The sequence below is a fragment of the Trichechus manatus genome, unplaced genomic scaffold (assembly GCF_000243295.1).
Source record: "Trichechus manatus latirostris isolate Lorelei unplaced genomic scaffold, TriManLat1.0 scaffold00028, whole genome shotgun sequence".
Taxonomy (NCBI): Eukaryota; Metazoa; Chordata; class Mammalia; order Sirenia; family Trichechidae; genus Trichechus; species Trichechus manatus.
The window spans coordinates 19,063,402-19,080,705 of record NW_004443964.1 but is presented as its reverse complement, the minus strand read 5'-3'; the positions used below and the strand labels follow the sequence as shown (position 1 = coordinate 19,080,705).

At 35.8% G+C, this 17,304-nt stretch overlaps 1 protein-coding gene across 1 annotated transcript in view; it reads left to right on the top strand.

The window, feature by feature from the left end:
- LOC101342993 (uncharacterized) overlaps positions 1-17,304 on the top strand; it is a 512,538-nt gene that overhangs the window by 292,572 nt on the left and 202,662 nt on the right. The window contains exons 77-87 of the mRNA XM_023729385.1: positions 367-420; positions 2,377-2,481; positions 3,488-3,541; positions 4,848-4,952; positions 5,730-5,783; positions 8,153-8,257; positions 10,178-10,231; positions 10,891-10,995; positions 11,573-11,626; positions 12,912-13,016; positions 16,893-16,946. Of these exons, the coding sequence (XP_023585153.1) occupies positions 367-420; positions 2,377-2,481; positions 3,488-3,541; positions 4,848-4,952; positions 5,730-5,783; positions 8,153-8,257; positions 10,178-10,231; positions 10,891-10,995; positions 11,573-11,626; positions 12,912-13,016; positions 16,893-16,946 (849 nt within the window). The remainder of the gene's footprint in view (positions 1-366; positions 421-2,376; positions 2,482-3,487; positions 3,542-4,847; positions 4,953-5,729; positions 5,784-8,152; positions 8,258-10,177; positions 10,232-10,890; positions 10,996-11,572; positions 11,627-12,911; positions 13,017-16,892; positions 16,947-17,304) is intronic.

Sequence of the window (17,304 nt, the reverse complement as noted above, 5' to 3'; positions counted from 1 at the left end):
GAGTTGAAATTATTTTAATGTCGTACCTTCTAGCCAATGACAAAGCTATCCTAAGAAAGAAAATGAAGTAAAGTGATGGGGTTGAAACACTTTAGAAGGATTGGATAGAGTAAGTTAAAAAAGAAACAAAGAATAATCACAATAGGGGAGCTATTAACAACTGTCTGAGGTGTTAAAAATTACTTAATTTGTCACAGTGAAATAGTTCTGATTTCTTCTCTCCATTTTTTTAAATAGAGGATAAGATAAGAACATAGTTATGCAGTAAATAATAAGAATTCTTCCTGAAATTATAGAATATATATACTATCTTTATGAATATCTACATCATATTTTGTGTGACATAAAGTATTCTTTGCATTGTAGCTGCCAGGGAGATCTATAAAAATAGATTGCTGGATGGTGTGAAGTCTTTCAAAAGTGAGTAACAAACAATTTGAGATTTAGGTGTAAGTTTGTATCATCAGATTTTTTTAATCAAGGCACCCTTCCTATCAATTAGTTTTTAAATTTAGCTTCTTTCATAATAAATGTAATTTACTATAAATGTCCTGTTTTTTTACTAGGGGTCCCACAATCTCATACATTTCAAAATGTAAACCCCCAAAGTATAATTTGAAATTTAGGTAGATACCACAAAAAGTGATAGGTAGAGTAATAGGTAGCTATTCTGAGAACTGACTGAACAAGCAAAGACAACAACAACAACAACAAAAGCAGCTGTCATCAAGCTGGAATCAACTCATGATGACCCCGTGTGTGTCAGAGTAGAACTCTGCTCCACAGGGTTTTCAAAGGCTAATTTTTCAGAAGTAGATTGCCAGACCTTTCTTCTGAGGTGCCTCTGAATGGACTCCATCATGCTTATTGCCAGAAAGGTTGAGCATTGATTTCAAATAGAATTAAATCCATTAATTAAGGTTCATTTGGTTGTCCAGATAGAACATATTTTTTACTGAAGCCCAGTTTAGAACAAATATAGACAAAGGCACAAGCTTTTGATTAGGGTACTTTTTTTTTTTTTTCCTTTCCCTCTTTCCCTAGTCCTTAGTCCAGAAAAAAAGAAGGGAGTGGGGAGAATGAGGGAAAGAGAGGCCTGCAACTTGACACTTACTAGAGGAGTCTCCTGTCACAGGAAGAATGCCTCTTGGCATTCCTAGGCCTTTTGGAAGAGTGGCAACTGGTATTTCTTAAATAATTTAATGTGGAAGTTGTCCACAGTGCTGCCTATTTTATAACAAATTCCTATGTGTTTTTATCAGCTTAATTGACTGTCACCTTAAAAATGGGGCACTGATAGCCAGAAGTTTGATTTGTCAGTCTCTCTGTAGTTCTGTTTTCCTCATCTATCCCACTGGGACATGTTATCTACCTTTTCTAATCTCTAGACCTTCAGTATTACTACACTTTTCCTCACTTATCAAAATGGTTAGGTTCCAAAGACCAGATTGTTATATGACATTGGAGTAATGCAAAAATGGAGGATGACCACATCAGATCACAAAATGGAGGATGACTACATCATTAAATCACTGCCAAATTACATCATTACATAACTGCTAAATTATATCATTACACAACTGCTAAACCACTGAGAATCATGGCCCAGCCAAAGTTGACACATAACCGTAACCATGAAAGCCAGCATTACTCTCGCCTCACATCTTGGTATTCGTTACTGTTCGTTACTGCCAGATTTACGTTGTTAATGTGCAGAATAGTCAGATAGTAGATTTTCACTATTGTCATAAATGCGAAATGTCAGATAATGAGATAGTCGATAAGTGAGGAGAAGGTGTATTTTTAAAATAAATTTTCCTCTCCATGCACTCCCAGCCCCAACTCATGCTTCAACTTCAGGACATTTTTTAGCCAAAGTCCTCTCTGATAGCATTCTAGATAGTCTAATAAAGATGAATATATATTCTTCTTTGCTAATAGAAATAGCTTTCTACTTTAAAACAATCAAAAAATAATCTATATTCATGAATTATTTTCACAGCATGTATAAACCAGATAGAGGGTAATTTATAAGGGAAACCAGTTCTAGTTTTCTAACAACTGGGGAATTTCTCAAAATCCTTCTCTACTATACATTTAATTAATTGTCTTAAGCTTCCGTTGCAAAACCCCTTCATAAACTGTTTCCTGGATATAAGTTCAAAAGGCAAAGTAAAGTTTCTTTAATACAATGTTAAACTAAAGTTTGGTATTCATGTTTAAAAGCAGTAATAATATTACTGAGAAATTGATTGTATTTTCCCTTACTCCTTAGTTTTTCATTGTAATAGTAAAACTTTTTGTAGAATAACAGAAAACATTAATATATTTTTAATATTATTTTAATAATTTTTTCACTCTTTGTTTTTTCCTAAGGAGGGAAAGTTAAAAGAAGTAAAATCAATACTGTTCTAGAAAACATGGGAATCCAGCTCACTGAAAAGGAGTGTAACAGTCTAGCAGAAAATCTACTAGTTAATGGTGAGCACTGTAGTATTTACTGTGCCTTTCTGCAGAGCTCTTGATTGTGCATTTACATATGAGAATTTTTGAAATAAAGATTATTTGATATAAAAGGAAATATTTGGTATCTTTGAGTGGAACTCAGTCCTAAAGTACAAAAAAAAAAAAAAAAAAAAACTTCATTTTTAAAAATCCAAAGTTGTCAACCCATTTGCTTATTGATGCTAAGTAATACAGAGAATCCAGGACATTTGTCTGTCTAGGTAGTAGTCAGAAAGTAGAAGAAAAATAGTGTGGATGAAGTTTATAAGTAACCATGTCCTCACTAAACCATTTCTAAACTAATTCTATCTGGAGCCGTTTGCCCTTTTTAAAGCAGTACTGCATTTGTGGTTCCAATTTCTATGTCACTTAGCTAAAGCTAGTTATGCTGCAGTAGCAACTCAAAAAATCGCAATGGCTTATTTCAATTAAGATTTTTTGAGTGTGTCAAAACTATACAAGTAATAAAATTAGTATCGGTAAATTCAATTAATAAATAATGGTGAATTTAATATACACACAGACACACAAATGAGTGCAAGTAAATCTGGGGAAATCTGAATAAGATTTGTGGGTTTTATCAATGAAAATATCATATTTGTGGTATTGTACTATAGTTATATAAGACGTTACAATTGGGAGAACTGGTGAAATGTACAAGGTATTTCTCTATATTATTTCATACAATTGTATGTGAACATATAATTATCTCAATAAAAATTTCAAAATAATTTGTCAAATTGAAAATAAATTTCCTTGGACAAGATTCTACTTTTCCAAGGGACGAAGACTCCCCTTTACTGCCTCCCTTAGCTAAAGTGGAGTAATAGGGTTTATATTCTTATACTTGAGTCAGATAAAGTAGTGGAGCTAATGGTCTTTGACTGGGCTCTTATTTCCCAAATTAATCTCTTTATTGTTGGTTTATTTACTTCGTATGTGAACCTTTGGCGTTGTTACCTTATTGTGACTTTTCTTATAGCTAATGGGACAGTTGAGCTCAATAAATTGATGGATGAAGTGACAGCGATTACAGGTTAGTGAAGAAGTAGTTAAATCTAAACTCCTAATTTTTATACTAAACTATATTTTAATGCTCTTTTCCAACTATCGCTTTGCTGCATTTTATTCTGCCATTTTATTATTTTATTGAGGAAATATATAAAAATACAAATTTTTACAGCCCTTGGGCCAAAACTGCTCCCTGTTTTTGCAAATAAAGTTTTATTGGAACACAGCCACACCCATTCATTTATTGTTTATGGCTGCTTTAACATTAAAACAGAAGAACTGAGTAGTTGTGACAGAAATGGTAACGCTGGCAAAGCCTAAAATATTTGTTATCTGACTTTTTACAGAAATTTGCTCTCTCTTGACAAAAGTTTAATTACAGACAGGGTGACCACACATTCTAGTTTTCTCTAGACCATTTTGGTTTAACTCTGTTGTATATTAATTAAGATTAATTATTTTAAAACCTTTTACTTTGAGTAGTCCTTGTTTGAGTGATAAATTACGTGGACCATTCTAACTTTAGATAATCTACACTTAGCAAGTGCAGTGCCTTGACAGGAAACTCTTCATTCTCTGATTTGTATCCCCAAACCATACTTCAGTATGCATGAATTCAAATTAACCATAATCTGGGTATCGTTAAAGGAAATTAGCTTGCTACAATATTAGCCTTCAAGTACACTACTAGGCAAGCTAGCGAAGTGTTCACAGAACAGAAATGCTCACAGATAAAGGTAAAATGTTGGAAGCCCACAGTTTAAGTCATTTTAAACACACAGCAAGAACAAGAAGGAAAAGATGGGATAAGAAACTTAGTGTAGGGTGTAAGTGTGAAAGGATCATACTTCCTGAATTTAGGGTACACAATATTCATATATTCTGTGTGCCTCTCAGTTGCTCAGCTGTCCTTGCTGATGATATGGTTACAAGAACCAGAGCTGAGGTTCAAGCAAGAGGATCCACAGCTGGAAGTTGCTCTGCCCAGTGATATAAACTTGCCTGGATTAGCATATTTAAGTAATGAAGTAAAAGTAAAGACACAACACTGATAAGAGAATATAGAGATACTGAATTCGGATCAACTATCTGTGATATCTCAAATAAATTGGAAGTTCCAAGAACCACTTATATCTTGCTTGTGTTGCCTTACCCATAATTACAGATATTGCATACTTAGGGCTACGGCATCAATTCCGCTTCCATGAGGACTGATGATACAAAAGTCTCATGCTGCTGCTGAGCAGACACATTATTTTGTTTTCTTCATATTTTGGCGCTTTTAGGTGACATTCAAATTTTTCATCTACCTACCTTTCTTTCTTTTAAAGGAGGAGAAGTTAATGTAAGTGATATAGAAAATATTCTGGAAAAAATTGGGATAAACCTCACAGATAAGGAATGGTTGGAACTAGAGAAAAATCTGCCAGTTGATGGTGAGCACTTAAAAGAACAATGTAGTTATTTTAACTACAAATAAAAATGTTAGCTCCTTAAGGGAACTTAGAATTGTGCTTATTTATTGAGAGCTTCCATAACTATCTCCATTTGATGCTTTTTTTTAAAATTGTGCTTTAAATGAAAGTTTACAGTTCAAGTTAGTTTCTCATACAAAACTTTATACACACACTGCTATGTGACCCTAGTTGCACTCCCCGTACTGTGATAGCACACTCCTCCTTTCCACTCCAGATTTCCCATGTCCATTCAACCAGCTCATGTCCCTTTCTGCCTTCTCATCCATTTGATAGTTTTTTAAGGAAGGATTTTAGAAGGAATTATTCAGTTTTACCATAAGAAGTAGCCCCAACTGTGTCATTTCATTTATAGAATCATCTGCCCCTTCAGTCACTATCAGAACAGAGAATTGCCTGTTCTTACTTTTGATTCCAATCAAACAGCATCCTCAAGACTAAGCAGGGAGGTATACGACAGTAAAATGGGTGGGGATAGACTAGAAGGGAGAAATTAGACAGGACCAAGGGCAGTAAGAGGCATGTGTTTCAGCACAGTAGGGTACCAACCAGACTTCCCTTAGGGGGCAGGGAGCCACATTCAGAACTTTCTTCACTTTTTTTTTTTTCTTTTGTTATTTGCAAGTAAGTTAGACCTTTTCTGGGTTAATTATGATGATTGTCTTTCTGACATTAAGGCTTTGATATTGTCTTACTTCATCTCTCACTGGTGTGGCCTGATTTGTGTCTGTATTACAGCTGATGGAAAGGTGTATCAGAATAGGTTGATGGATGGTGTGAAAGCCCTTAAAGGTGAGTGAGAAATATGATAAAAGGTAGATGAATCTGAAATCTCTCTGTTTCGTAGTCTCTAAATTTAGAGTCCTACACCACGATATTAGTGTATGCATAAAACCATAAAAATGCTTTTTTCCCAAAGATCATTTTCACATATATTTTACCAAATAATCTCCTCTACCGTTCTTTAACCTTGAGATTTCAGTGAAAACTCACATGAAGTCAGGACTCTTGAATGGCTTCACCCTTAGTGAAATGGTAAACTAGAAAAATATCTTATTGGCACAGGTAGATGAAAGGAAAAGTCTTCTTTGAAAATTTATGATTATGGGCCTATGTCACATGGTTTCTAGGACATATTTAGTTTCTTGCATGATCCAGGAACACACAAGCCAAAAAATAACAAAAAGATTAGTACCAGGATAATAGAGAAAATTATGAACAAGAATATGATGAAATGGAAAGATTCGTTGAAAGATACAATCAAATCTGACTTAAGAAATAGATAAGCTGAATAGTCGTGCAATATGTATATCATGTATATCAAGTACATAATATGTAGTCATGTACATATAATAAAACATCCAACAAAGAAAACTTCAGAACTGAATTGTTTCACTGACAAATTCTACCAAACATTTTACACAAACTCCTCTGAAGGGGCAGAGGCAGTAGAAAAAGAAGTTTTCCTGCCATTAAAAGTTGCCTTTTTCCTGCTTCAGTGTGCAGTTAGTTGCTGCAGTCCTCCTCCTACTTTTCAGAGTTCTTACAGAGCTGAAATTATATATTTTTAATGGCTTTTCTTGGTGCTTACATGGGAGGGTCAGTATCTTAGATATATGCTCACAATGCCATCTTCCCAGTAGTCTTATTTATGTGTATTTTGACTGTCTCTTTCCCTGAATGTAAGCTTCACAAGACAGGGACTTTCTTCTAGTCATTGCTATATCTCTAGTTCTTGGGAAACAATGATTGATTACTATTACATATATGCTGAATAAATAATGAATCCATAAAAAAAACTCATAAATTATACTACATAAAATGTAAAGACTTCCCTATTGCAAAATATACACTAAACAAAAGTGAAAAAAGTAAACCATAAAATAGAGAAGATAAAAGCAACCCAGAAGTAGTTTCCAGAATACGTGAAGCACTTCCACAGATCAATAAGGATAAGCTAAACGACCAGTTTTGAAGTGGCAAAATATAAGAACAGACGATCAACGAAAGAAGAGAACTCTGAGAGGCCAATCAATTTATGAAAGATACTTCACCTCACTAGTTATCGGGAAATTTAAGTTAAAACAACAGTGAAATACCACATCACACGTATCAGATTCACAAAAATTGTAAAAGTTGAACAATGCCAAGTGCTGACAAGGATATGGAGAAATGGGAACTCTCATGTACTGCTGGTAGTAATATAAACACTTTCAGAAACAATTAGGCAAAATCTTGAGAAGTTGAAGATGTGCATATTCCACTCCAGCAGCTCCACTCCTGAATGTATACCCGTGACTCTCACTCTTGCCCATAACTAGACATATACAAGAGTGTACATCTTCAGTCTTGTTTGTAATGGTGAAAAATTGGAAACAATCTAAATGTTCATTATGGGAGAACGGATGCATCATGGCGGTATAACATTAGAATAATAAGCAATAGTTAAAATGAATGAAGCAAAGCTTCCTGTTTCAACATGGACAAATATAAAAAAAAGAAAAATATTGAACGAAAAACGTGAGTGGCAAGAGGAAACTCACATTATGATACTATAATTTACATAAACTTTAAAATTATGGAAAACAATTTCATGTATGTATGGAAAACATGCATGGGAATTATCAACACTGTATTTAAGACAGTGGTTCCACCTGGGGATAAGGAGAGATTCAGAGGATATTTTCATTGTATCTATAATGTTTATTCCTGAAACTGGAAAAAACAAGTGCCAATGACATCATCACAACAGTTTTATATCCCTGTAATATTTTATAATTTAAAAAGTGAGAGGAATTTATTAGAAATTATTTGCTAAATGTCCTCAGAGGAAAGACAGCCATCAGTTCATTCAGGAAACAAAAATAAAACTTTCCTATCAGCAGAAGTATGTGACTTTAGTTTTCTCTGTTTTTGTAAATGGTCTAGCAGTATTACAACAACCTGGAAAAGCTAATTATATAAACTGGTTCCCAAAAACTGTCTCCAGGGAAGAAATTCTAATTCCACCTTCATTACTGATAGTCTCTGTACAATTGAACATACCTCATTGGACCTTATTCTTCCTGGTGAAACGGACTTCCATCATGCACAGTAGTTCGTAGCTCTTGTCACATTTTATGCTTATTCAGTTTTGCTGATGTTCCTCTCTTTTTCCCAAGGAGGGATTGTTGATGTCAATAAACTGGACACTGTTTTGGAAAACATGGGAATGAAACTCACAGGAACGGAAAGAAAAGATTTGATAAAGAAGCTGCCTGTGGACGGTGAGCATTTAAATGTTTGAGCTGCTCAGGACAACCTGAGAATGTGAGCTTCTGTGTCCTCAACCTCTGAGAAAGTTTATTTGGCATTATAGAGCCATTTATAAAAACTTAGAAATGAATGCAGAAGGAAAGTAGGGTAATATTCTGTCTTGTCCTTTTTAGTAACATATGTCAGCAACTCCCTTAATTTTGGATCCAAAGGAGTGCTGCAAAGGTGGCAGGACCATTTTTGGATTATGAAAAGTATAGGGGAAAGACAAGCAATTGTGGGCAGAGTAGCATGAAAAACAATGTGGAGAGAGGTTAAAACCAAAAAACCAAACCCATTGCTGTCGAGTCAATTCTGACTCATAGCGACCGTATAGGACAGAGTAGAACTGCCCCCATAGGGTTTCCAAAGAGCAGCTGGTGGATTTGAACTGCATACCTTTTGGTTAGCAGCCAAACACTTAACCACTGCACCACCAGGGGGGAGGTTATGGGGAAAAATAGGAAAACAAAAGAGTAGTGTCAGAGGTGAGAGATGATTAACATGAGGGCACATTTATAGCCATATGACAGTGCTCACTCACTGTCTCTGAGTCTAGGGCCATCAGACATCCAGACTATAAAGTGTGGAATACTCCCCTATTTATCAAGCCATGTAACATCCCAATTCTCAGGCCAGACTCCATGACCCAAGGGTTGTATTCTCAGGCCTCCCCCTTAAAGAGCTAGAAACAAACTCTGAAATACAGTTAAAGCTGAATTAGGGCTGAAGGGCAGTGGATTGATAGGAACAGGCTAAGTGAAAGAAGCCTGTCACAAAAGACCACATATTGTATGATCCCATTTATATGAAATGCTCAGATTCAGAAAATGTATAGAAACAGAAAGTAGATTTGTGATTGTCTAGGGCTGAGGTGGAGCAGAGGTATAGTGATTGTAGTCTAATGGTATAAGGATTATTGTAGTGATGAAAATGTAAAATCGTAGTGTGGCGATGGTTACACAGTTCTGTGCACATACTAAAATACATGCAGTTGTATACTCTAAATGTGTGAATTGTATGATATGTGAATTATATCTCAATAAGTCTTAAATTAATAGCCTGCTCAGTTATTTAGATCCAGGATAAAATGAGAAAGAATAATTCCTCCCAGCTTAGATTTAGTAACAGTGGGGACAATTGATACTTGTCTCTGGCCACTGTTAAATTATTGGTAACTTCTTTCCATCATTTTATGGTATCCAAGTATCAGAGTTTCTCAGTAACATGAAGCTTCTGTTTAAATATTTGCCATCTACAATTAGGCAAAAATCAAGAGTATTTTCTGCAAATGAATAACAGAACATTTCTTAGTTGTATTTCATTCAGTAAAGGATAATAGATCTGAGATTGTAGAGCATGCTCAATTTTATTTAATTTTATGTCTGTAATATGCTTTCTTTTAATGTATTTTTAATTGATTTTAAATACATATATTGAGCTTCTACTTTGTAAAATATCTCAGACTAGTCACTGATGTTATTCATTTACTTACTTAGAGCAAAGGAGTAAGAAACTCTCTGTCAGAAAAGTTGGGAACTACCAAGATTCACATAAGGAGAAAAAAAATAAGTCTAAACAGAAACATTCATATGTAGTACATACAAATTGTAAATCCTGTTCCTTGTACTCGATGTTAACAGTAGAGAGTGTCCTAACATATAGTAACCAATAAAGCAGGCCCCATGGAAAAAAGTAACTTTATTTTGTAATTCTTCTTAACTGCCATAGGTTGAATCAAAGTTTTAGTAACCATAATCTAGAGCTTCTTGGTCAAGAAAAATATGAATATAGAATAAAATTGTAGAGTATATAAATTTTGCTTTATGTATTTTTTCATTTCATCTTTTTAATGTGTCAGTGCCATGTGATTTACATGTTTTTCTTAATAGTTAATGGGAAGGTTGACATGAAAAAGTTGATGGATACCATGAAAGCTTTTACTGGTGAGTAGCAAATTACTATAAAACTGGGTGTTTTTTTTAAAGAGTTTGTCAACTTATCCAAATGGCAAATTTTTTCTTATATTACTTTTTTTATCAAATACTTGCTGTTAATATCTTTTGTTGGACTTTACCTTTTTTAGCTTTAACACAACAGTTAAAATTTTGTGTCATGGTAAGAAATTTGGTGGAAATATATTTAATAAATCAAAAATATGACTTGCTTCACTATTATTTAATACCCACATATCTTGGTACACACAGCAAATAACAAGCTTTAATAATAAGCTTTAATAAGAATCAAAATATTAGGTGCCATTGTGAAGAGAAAAATCTCATAATTTAGAACATGGCCTTCCAATGTTTAGTTTTCCTTTCCAGATTTATAAATTAACTATATTATTCTAATTTGCTGGTCAATCTTGAAAGCAAAAATATTACTCTGCTGAATTAAATCCATCACTAAGAGAGTCTCCCTTTTATGAAATTGAGGGACAAAGATCCGTTTGTGGTTCCCCCATAATTCTGAGTATGTGTCTCATTCTACCTGTTCACTACTTCACGTTGAAGATGATAAAGCACAGGCGATGAATTTTTGATTATTTGGAATTATTATATGGGTCCAATAACTGTCAAACACTAACATTCCTATCTTTTGAAAGGAAAAAAGGTTGATGCCAGTAATCTGCTGAAAGTTCTGGGAAACATGGGGATTGAGCTCACAGAAAAGGATCATGTGAAGCTGCTAGAAACACTGCCAATTGATGGTAAGCCAGATAAGTGCCACTGTGGCCTTCCAGGGAGCTTGGTCTTTAGGGTTGTTGTGAGCAACTCTAAAGTGTTGTTGCTTTAATTTTTTCTTCTAAGAAGTGTTGAAAATGACTAGGGAGAAGTAAGTTCACTGTCAGATAGATTTAATCTTGGGATCACCAAGCTCTTTAACCATAAATCTTGCCATCAGAGCCGATACAAATGTAATCATCTTACCCATTCAGGCTACTGAGAGGTTCAAACGATATGAAGGGAAAGGAAGGAAACTGACAGGAGAGAGAGAGCAGTAAAAGAAGGCAAGGGAGGACTCAGACAGAGCAGGGACAAAGGGATAGCGATTGTCTCTGCATAATAGAATGTCCCTTGTAGTTTTCTCAGTTACCAAACCCTGCATAGATTTTTGTCACTAAGACAATCTTCCTTTTCTTAAAATGATTTTTATTTGATGGGAAGGCTGGACAGATTTTCCAGGGAAAGCATAAGAAACTCTATATCTGGAATTATCCAGTTGCTCAAACTTTGTGACTGTCCACATTCTTTTCCTTCTGATATAAATTGTGCCTTTTCTCATAGATGCAGGAAAGGTGTATCAGAATAGATTGTTGAATGGTGTGAAGTCTATCAAAGGTATGTAATAAACCTGATTGGCATAAAAGTCTGCTAAAAATCAACTTTTGCATTTGTATCACTAGATTTTGACTTGTGTCTGTGGTTGTTGTTGTGTGCCACTGAGTCGATTCCAACTCATAGCAATCCTATAGGACAGAGTAGAACTGCCTCACAGGGTGTCCTAGGCTGTAATCATTACAGGAGCAGATCACCAGGTCTTCTCTCCCAAGGAGCAGCTGGCGGGTTCACTGCCCTTTTGGTTAGCAGCTGAATGCTTAGCCATTGCACCACCAGGGTTCCTTGACTTGTGCCTACATTCTTATATTTAGATGTCTAATTTCATTGCATTCATTTCATGGTGCTTTGATTAATTACCCATGTTATATCCTTGCAGAGAGCACATTCAAAGAATGATTTTAAATTTGATTATATACAGCAAATAATGTAGAGAATATTAGCCAGTTCTTTGTGGGAATTTGCCCAACAGCAGCTTATTAAAGAAAGAATTTTGGACTTATCTTTAATATAATTTTCTTTCATGAATCAAGTTTCTTTAAGTTATTTTCTATAACATGTTCTTTTTTGAAGGACAATTAATTTTTTTTTTAATGCAGAAAAAAAAGCTGTGGCTTGCTCTTTTGCTTCTTCCTTCTTCAATCAACCGTTAATCAATAGAAGATAAGAAAGTAGGGAGGAGAGAAGAAGGGTTACTGGTTTTGCTGCTTAATATTTAGTGAGAGGAGTCTATTGCAGATAGCAATATGCCTCTTGACATTCCAGACCCTTGAAATAATGGCAGTTAGCAACATTCTTTGCAGAATTTTGTGGTGAATGTGTTGTCTATGATACTCTTCCCTCTTTGAGCAGTTTGTATAGTTTTTAATCCACTTTCTTAGATGTAGCAATAGAGTGGAACATTGATGATCTAAGGCTTGAACTATTACTCTCAGATGTTCTCTTACCTTTGTTTTTGGGACAAACCTACACGGCATTCTCCCCATATGCCCCATGGGGATAGCACTGCCTATACTTTTGGCTCCCTCTTTTGATAGATAATTGTTACTTAATACAACCACAACTTGTAAGTAATACTTCCGATTTAGAACATTTTTATCTAAGTTATTCTTGACGTCATTTAAGGTGATTTGCTGAGCTAACCTATTTGCTAATACAAATAAGTGGTATATTTCTCTTTATTTTTATCATATTAAAATGTATATAAGATTAAAATCTATGCCTGAATATATTAATATTTTGAAATAATTAATTTTTTATAATGATTATTTTCTGTTTCTTTCCTAAGGAGGAATGGTTAAAGTCAAAAACCTAGACACTGTTCTGGAAAACCTGGGGGTTGAACTCACAGAAAAGGAACGTGAAGGTCTGACAGAAAATCTGCCACTTAGTGGTGAGCATTGTAGATAACAATGGGTCTTAGAGAGGAATTTGTATTGTTGGACTTGTATCAGAGGATACTAATTAACTGGTGATGTTTTTTGTTTTCTAAAAAAGCATTTTGCAAAGATAAGGGAAGAAGCCAGTCCTAAAGTACTGTTTAGGGTAATCTAAACTTCTATTTAAAAAAAATACACCCCAAAATATATAATGATTAAACACAATAGAAGTTTATTTCCTCTCCCATAAAAGTTCAAAGTGAGAGTATGTTTTGTTGGTGGGCAGTGGCTCTTCTTCATTGAGTGATATACAGATCCAGGTTTTTGCCTGGGAGTCCCTTTAGGGTTTTCATTGCTTGTATCCAGCGGATGGTATAGAGAAGAGAGTGCAAAGTAGGAAGGTGATGTGACACACATCATTTCTACAACCATTCCTTTTTTGAGGACTAGTCACATGGCTACCCCTAAATACAAACAGGGGAGGTTGGAAATGTATTCTGTCTGGGCATCCACGACTACCTACAATTTTACATTATAGGAGGAAAATAGGAATATTGGTGGACAGTTAGCTGTCTTTAGCACTGAGTCAATTTTTTTAAGTGAGAAAATAGTTCAGTTGTAAGAATAGAATGTCTCTTTTTTCAGAAAGCCAGAGTCATCAACTTCCAATCTGTGTTGTTAGCATTGCTTAGAAGTAACCAAGACCACTCTAAATTTAGAAAATGGACATGTAGCAGAATGAAAAATTTGGAATTGTAGTAAAATAGTGAAGGAGGCTCCATATTGGCAAGGTCCTCCGTAAACAGTTATTCCTCAACCAGTTCTGTTCTGAAATGGCTATTACTCATTTCAGCTTTACACATTTAATCAGGGAACTATTTTCAGCTATTATCTCTATGCTGAAGATTTTTATATCTCCTGCTTAGAGTACTTCCCTAAATTAATGTATCTAAAACTCCTGTTATACCTTCTTACTCTCACCATGTTTAAAACTGATTTCATAGTTTCCTACCATAATTGTTAAAATTCCACAGTGGGATAACTGGTTCATATACAGAATACAGATTTAGTCTTAGGCTTCTTTTTTCCCCTTGCACAATCTCAACTCTCTGTCACCACCCTATTCAGTCTCATGTCCATCAAGTCCTAGTCACTGGCTACGTCTTTACTATTCATTACAATTTATTTATTGTGACTCATTATCTTCTCATTATACATAAAAGGATCATCTAGCAATTTATTGAACCCCTAAGGAACAGGATTATAGTTTGTGCAGTTAGGCCTCATCTTGAGTCTTTTGAATAATCATTTACTTTGTACTGCCCCTTGGACCTTCTTTCTTTCTTTTTTCAGGGTATAATAATATGAGTCAGGGCCATCTTCATGGTGTGCAACCAGTGCAGCTGGACAGGGTTAGAAGGTCAGAATTGTGCCATGCTTGGAATTTAAGGCATGTGGTTGTCATTTTTCACCCAACCGATTGCCACTGAGTTGGTTCTGCTTCATAGTAACACTATAGTCCAGAGTAGAACTGCCTCATAGTGCTTCCAAGGCTGTCATCCTTACAGAAACAGACTGCCACATTTTCTCCCACGGAGCAGCTGGTGGGTTTAAACCACTGACCTTTTTTGGTTAGCAGCCTAGTACTTAACCACTGTGCCACCAGGCCTCCTTGTAGCCTTGCAATTCTTCATAATTTTATCTTTAAATTTGTATTTTGTAATTGAAGTTCGATGAGGAAGTAGAGCTTACTCGGGCTTGGAGCCTCGGCTTAGGTGTGTTCCTGCCTCATCTTGCCTGCCCAGAATGGGTTCTTGGCCAATACACCCTGGTGCCCCAGATCTCTTCTTCACTGCCCCTATCTAGCAAGCGCTGCTGCCCTCTGCCCCCAGCAGGACCCCGGGCATGGTACGAGGGGTCAGGGGTTGTTGTTGGGTACATACACCTGACAGCATCTTGTGGCAGGCCATGGTAGAAGCTGTCCTTGCTCTGGGCTAGCAGCACCAAAGTGCATTCATAGGGTCAAGCACCTTGTCTGCCTCCATCCAGGTACTTAATGTGGCCCTACATGAAGATTGCAATACTCTTGGGGTCACCCGTTCACCCTGTGTTTGGTGATAGGCTCATATGAAGAAGAGATGCTTGACTTGACTTTCAGGTGTGTCTGTCTGGCAACAGGTAGGACAGAGAACACTGAAGCTGGTGGGCCCCGTAGTGTGGGATGGAGCCAGTCGGCTCTTTTGAGAGTCTGCAGTTGCTGAAATTATTCTGTTCCCCAGAGAGTTCAACATCAAATAGCAAATTAAAAATACCATGACAGGGTGAGAGAGAGATCACAGAAGAAAAGAAAAGGTTCCCCCCCCCCCGTTTTTCATTTTGCACTAAACCAAACCAAACCAAACCCACTGCTGTTGAGTCGATTCTGACTCATAGCAACCCTATAGGACATAGTAGAACTACCACCATAGGGTTTCCAAGGCTGTAAGTCTTTCCGGAAGCAGACTGCCTCATCTTTCTCTCACAGAGCGGCTGGTAGGTTCGAATCACCAACCTTTTGGTTAGTATCCGAGTGCTTTAACCACTGTGCCACCAGGGCTTGATCATTTTGCGCTAGGCCTTGTTAATGATGTAGCTGGCCCTGATGGGGTTGATCAATCCTTCCTGATATTGGAACACTTCTGTGTTTTCATAACTCTCCAGCTTTAACTAATAGCTTCTTTTCATCAAAGATTGTTGTTGTTCTTACTGTTAGCTGCCATGGAGTCAGCTCTGACTCATGGTGACTTTATGTGTAACGGAACAAAATGTTACCCAGTACTGCACCATCTTCATAGTCGTTGCTATGTTTGAGTCCGTTGTAGCAGCTATTGTGTCAATCCATCTCACTGAGTGTTTCTCTCATTTTCACTGACCCTCTACTTTACCAAACATGATGTCCTGTTCTAGCGATTGGTCTTTCTTGATGACATGTCCAAAGTAAGCGAGCTGAAATCTCACCATCCTTCCTTCTAAGGAGCATTCTGGTTGTATTTCTTCAAAGACTGATTTTTCTATTCTTCTGGCAGTCCACAGTATATTCAATATTCTTTGTTAACACCATAATTGGAATACATCAATTCTTCTGTCTTCCTTTTTCATTGTACAGCTTTCTCATGCATATGAGGCTATTGAAAAGACCATAACTTGGGTTGGGTACACCTTAGTCATCAAAGTGACAACTTTGCTTTTTAAAATTTTAAAGAAGTCTTTTGGAGCAAAGATAGGTAAAAATATTTATCCAAACTTTAAAGATATGTTGGTAACCAAAAATTAGAAATACCTGTACATATTACTGGCCACTCCATGTTAGTAGCTGAAATAACTAAAGAAAAGATAGTAAAAGTGAAAAATCAAGTGTCTCAACATAAGTGCTGGGAAGACTTTGTGTTTGTACCAGATGTAAGGGCTGCCTGAGAATCTAACCAACACCACTGGCCCATTCTAACATTTGTACAACCTAAGACTAGAGAAAGTAATCTTGGTGGCACAGTGGTTAAGTGCTTGGGTGCTAACCAGAAGGTTGGCAGTTCAAACCCACCAGCTCTGCAAGAGAAAGGTGTGGCAGTCTGCTTCTGTAAAGATTACAGCCTTGGAAACCCTATAGGACAGTTCTGCCCTATCATATAGGGTCACTAGGGAATTGACTTGACAATGGGTTTTGTTTTTTTTTTTTAGACTAGAGGAAATTTTCTTGGGCCAACCCTCTAGCTACCATAGAGTGAATTCTTGTCATCCATTGCATATAAATTTTTGATTGATTCAAATACAACGTGGATGGGATGTATTTCTTAATTTAGCCGCTTTCTTATTTTATAATTTTTCTGTATCTTAATTATGATTTTTTCTTACAGCTAGTGGGAAAGTTGGTCTCAATGTATTGATGGAAGCAGTGGAAACTATTACAGGTTAATTAGAAGTTACTATAACTCTAATGTATTAATTCTTTACACTAAATTATATTATTATATAGTCCCTCCATTCCTTCATTGCCTTTTTTATTCCATATCTTTTGTTTTGTATTGATGAGTATCTTCATATAAATGCCTGAAATTGTAATTTAGAATATCTACATTTAAGCACTAAATTTGTTTGTTTCTGGAACATTTGTCAATGATAGTCACTATTCCTCATTTTGAAAGTCAGAATTTAAGTTGGCACAACAAATGATAAGGCAAAATTTTCATGAAGATTCTCTTATCAAGACACTAGGAGAGAAAAAAGAGTCCTGAAAAATATTTAGATCATACAGATACTTACAGTATC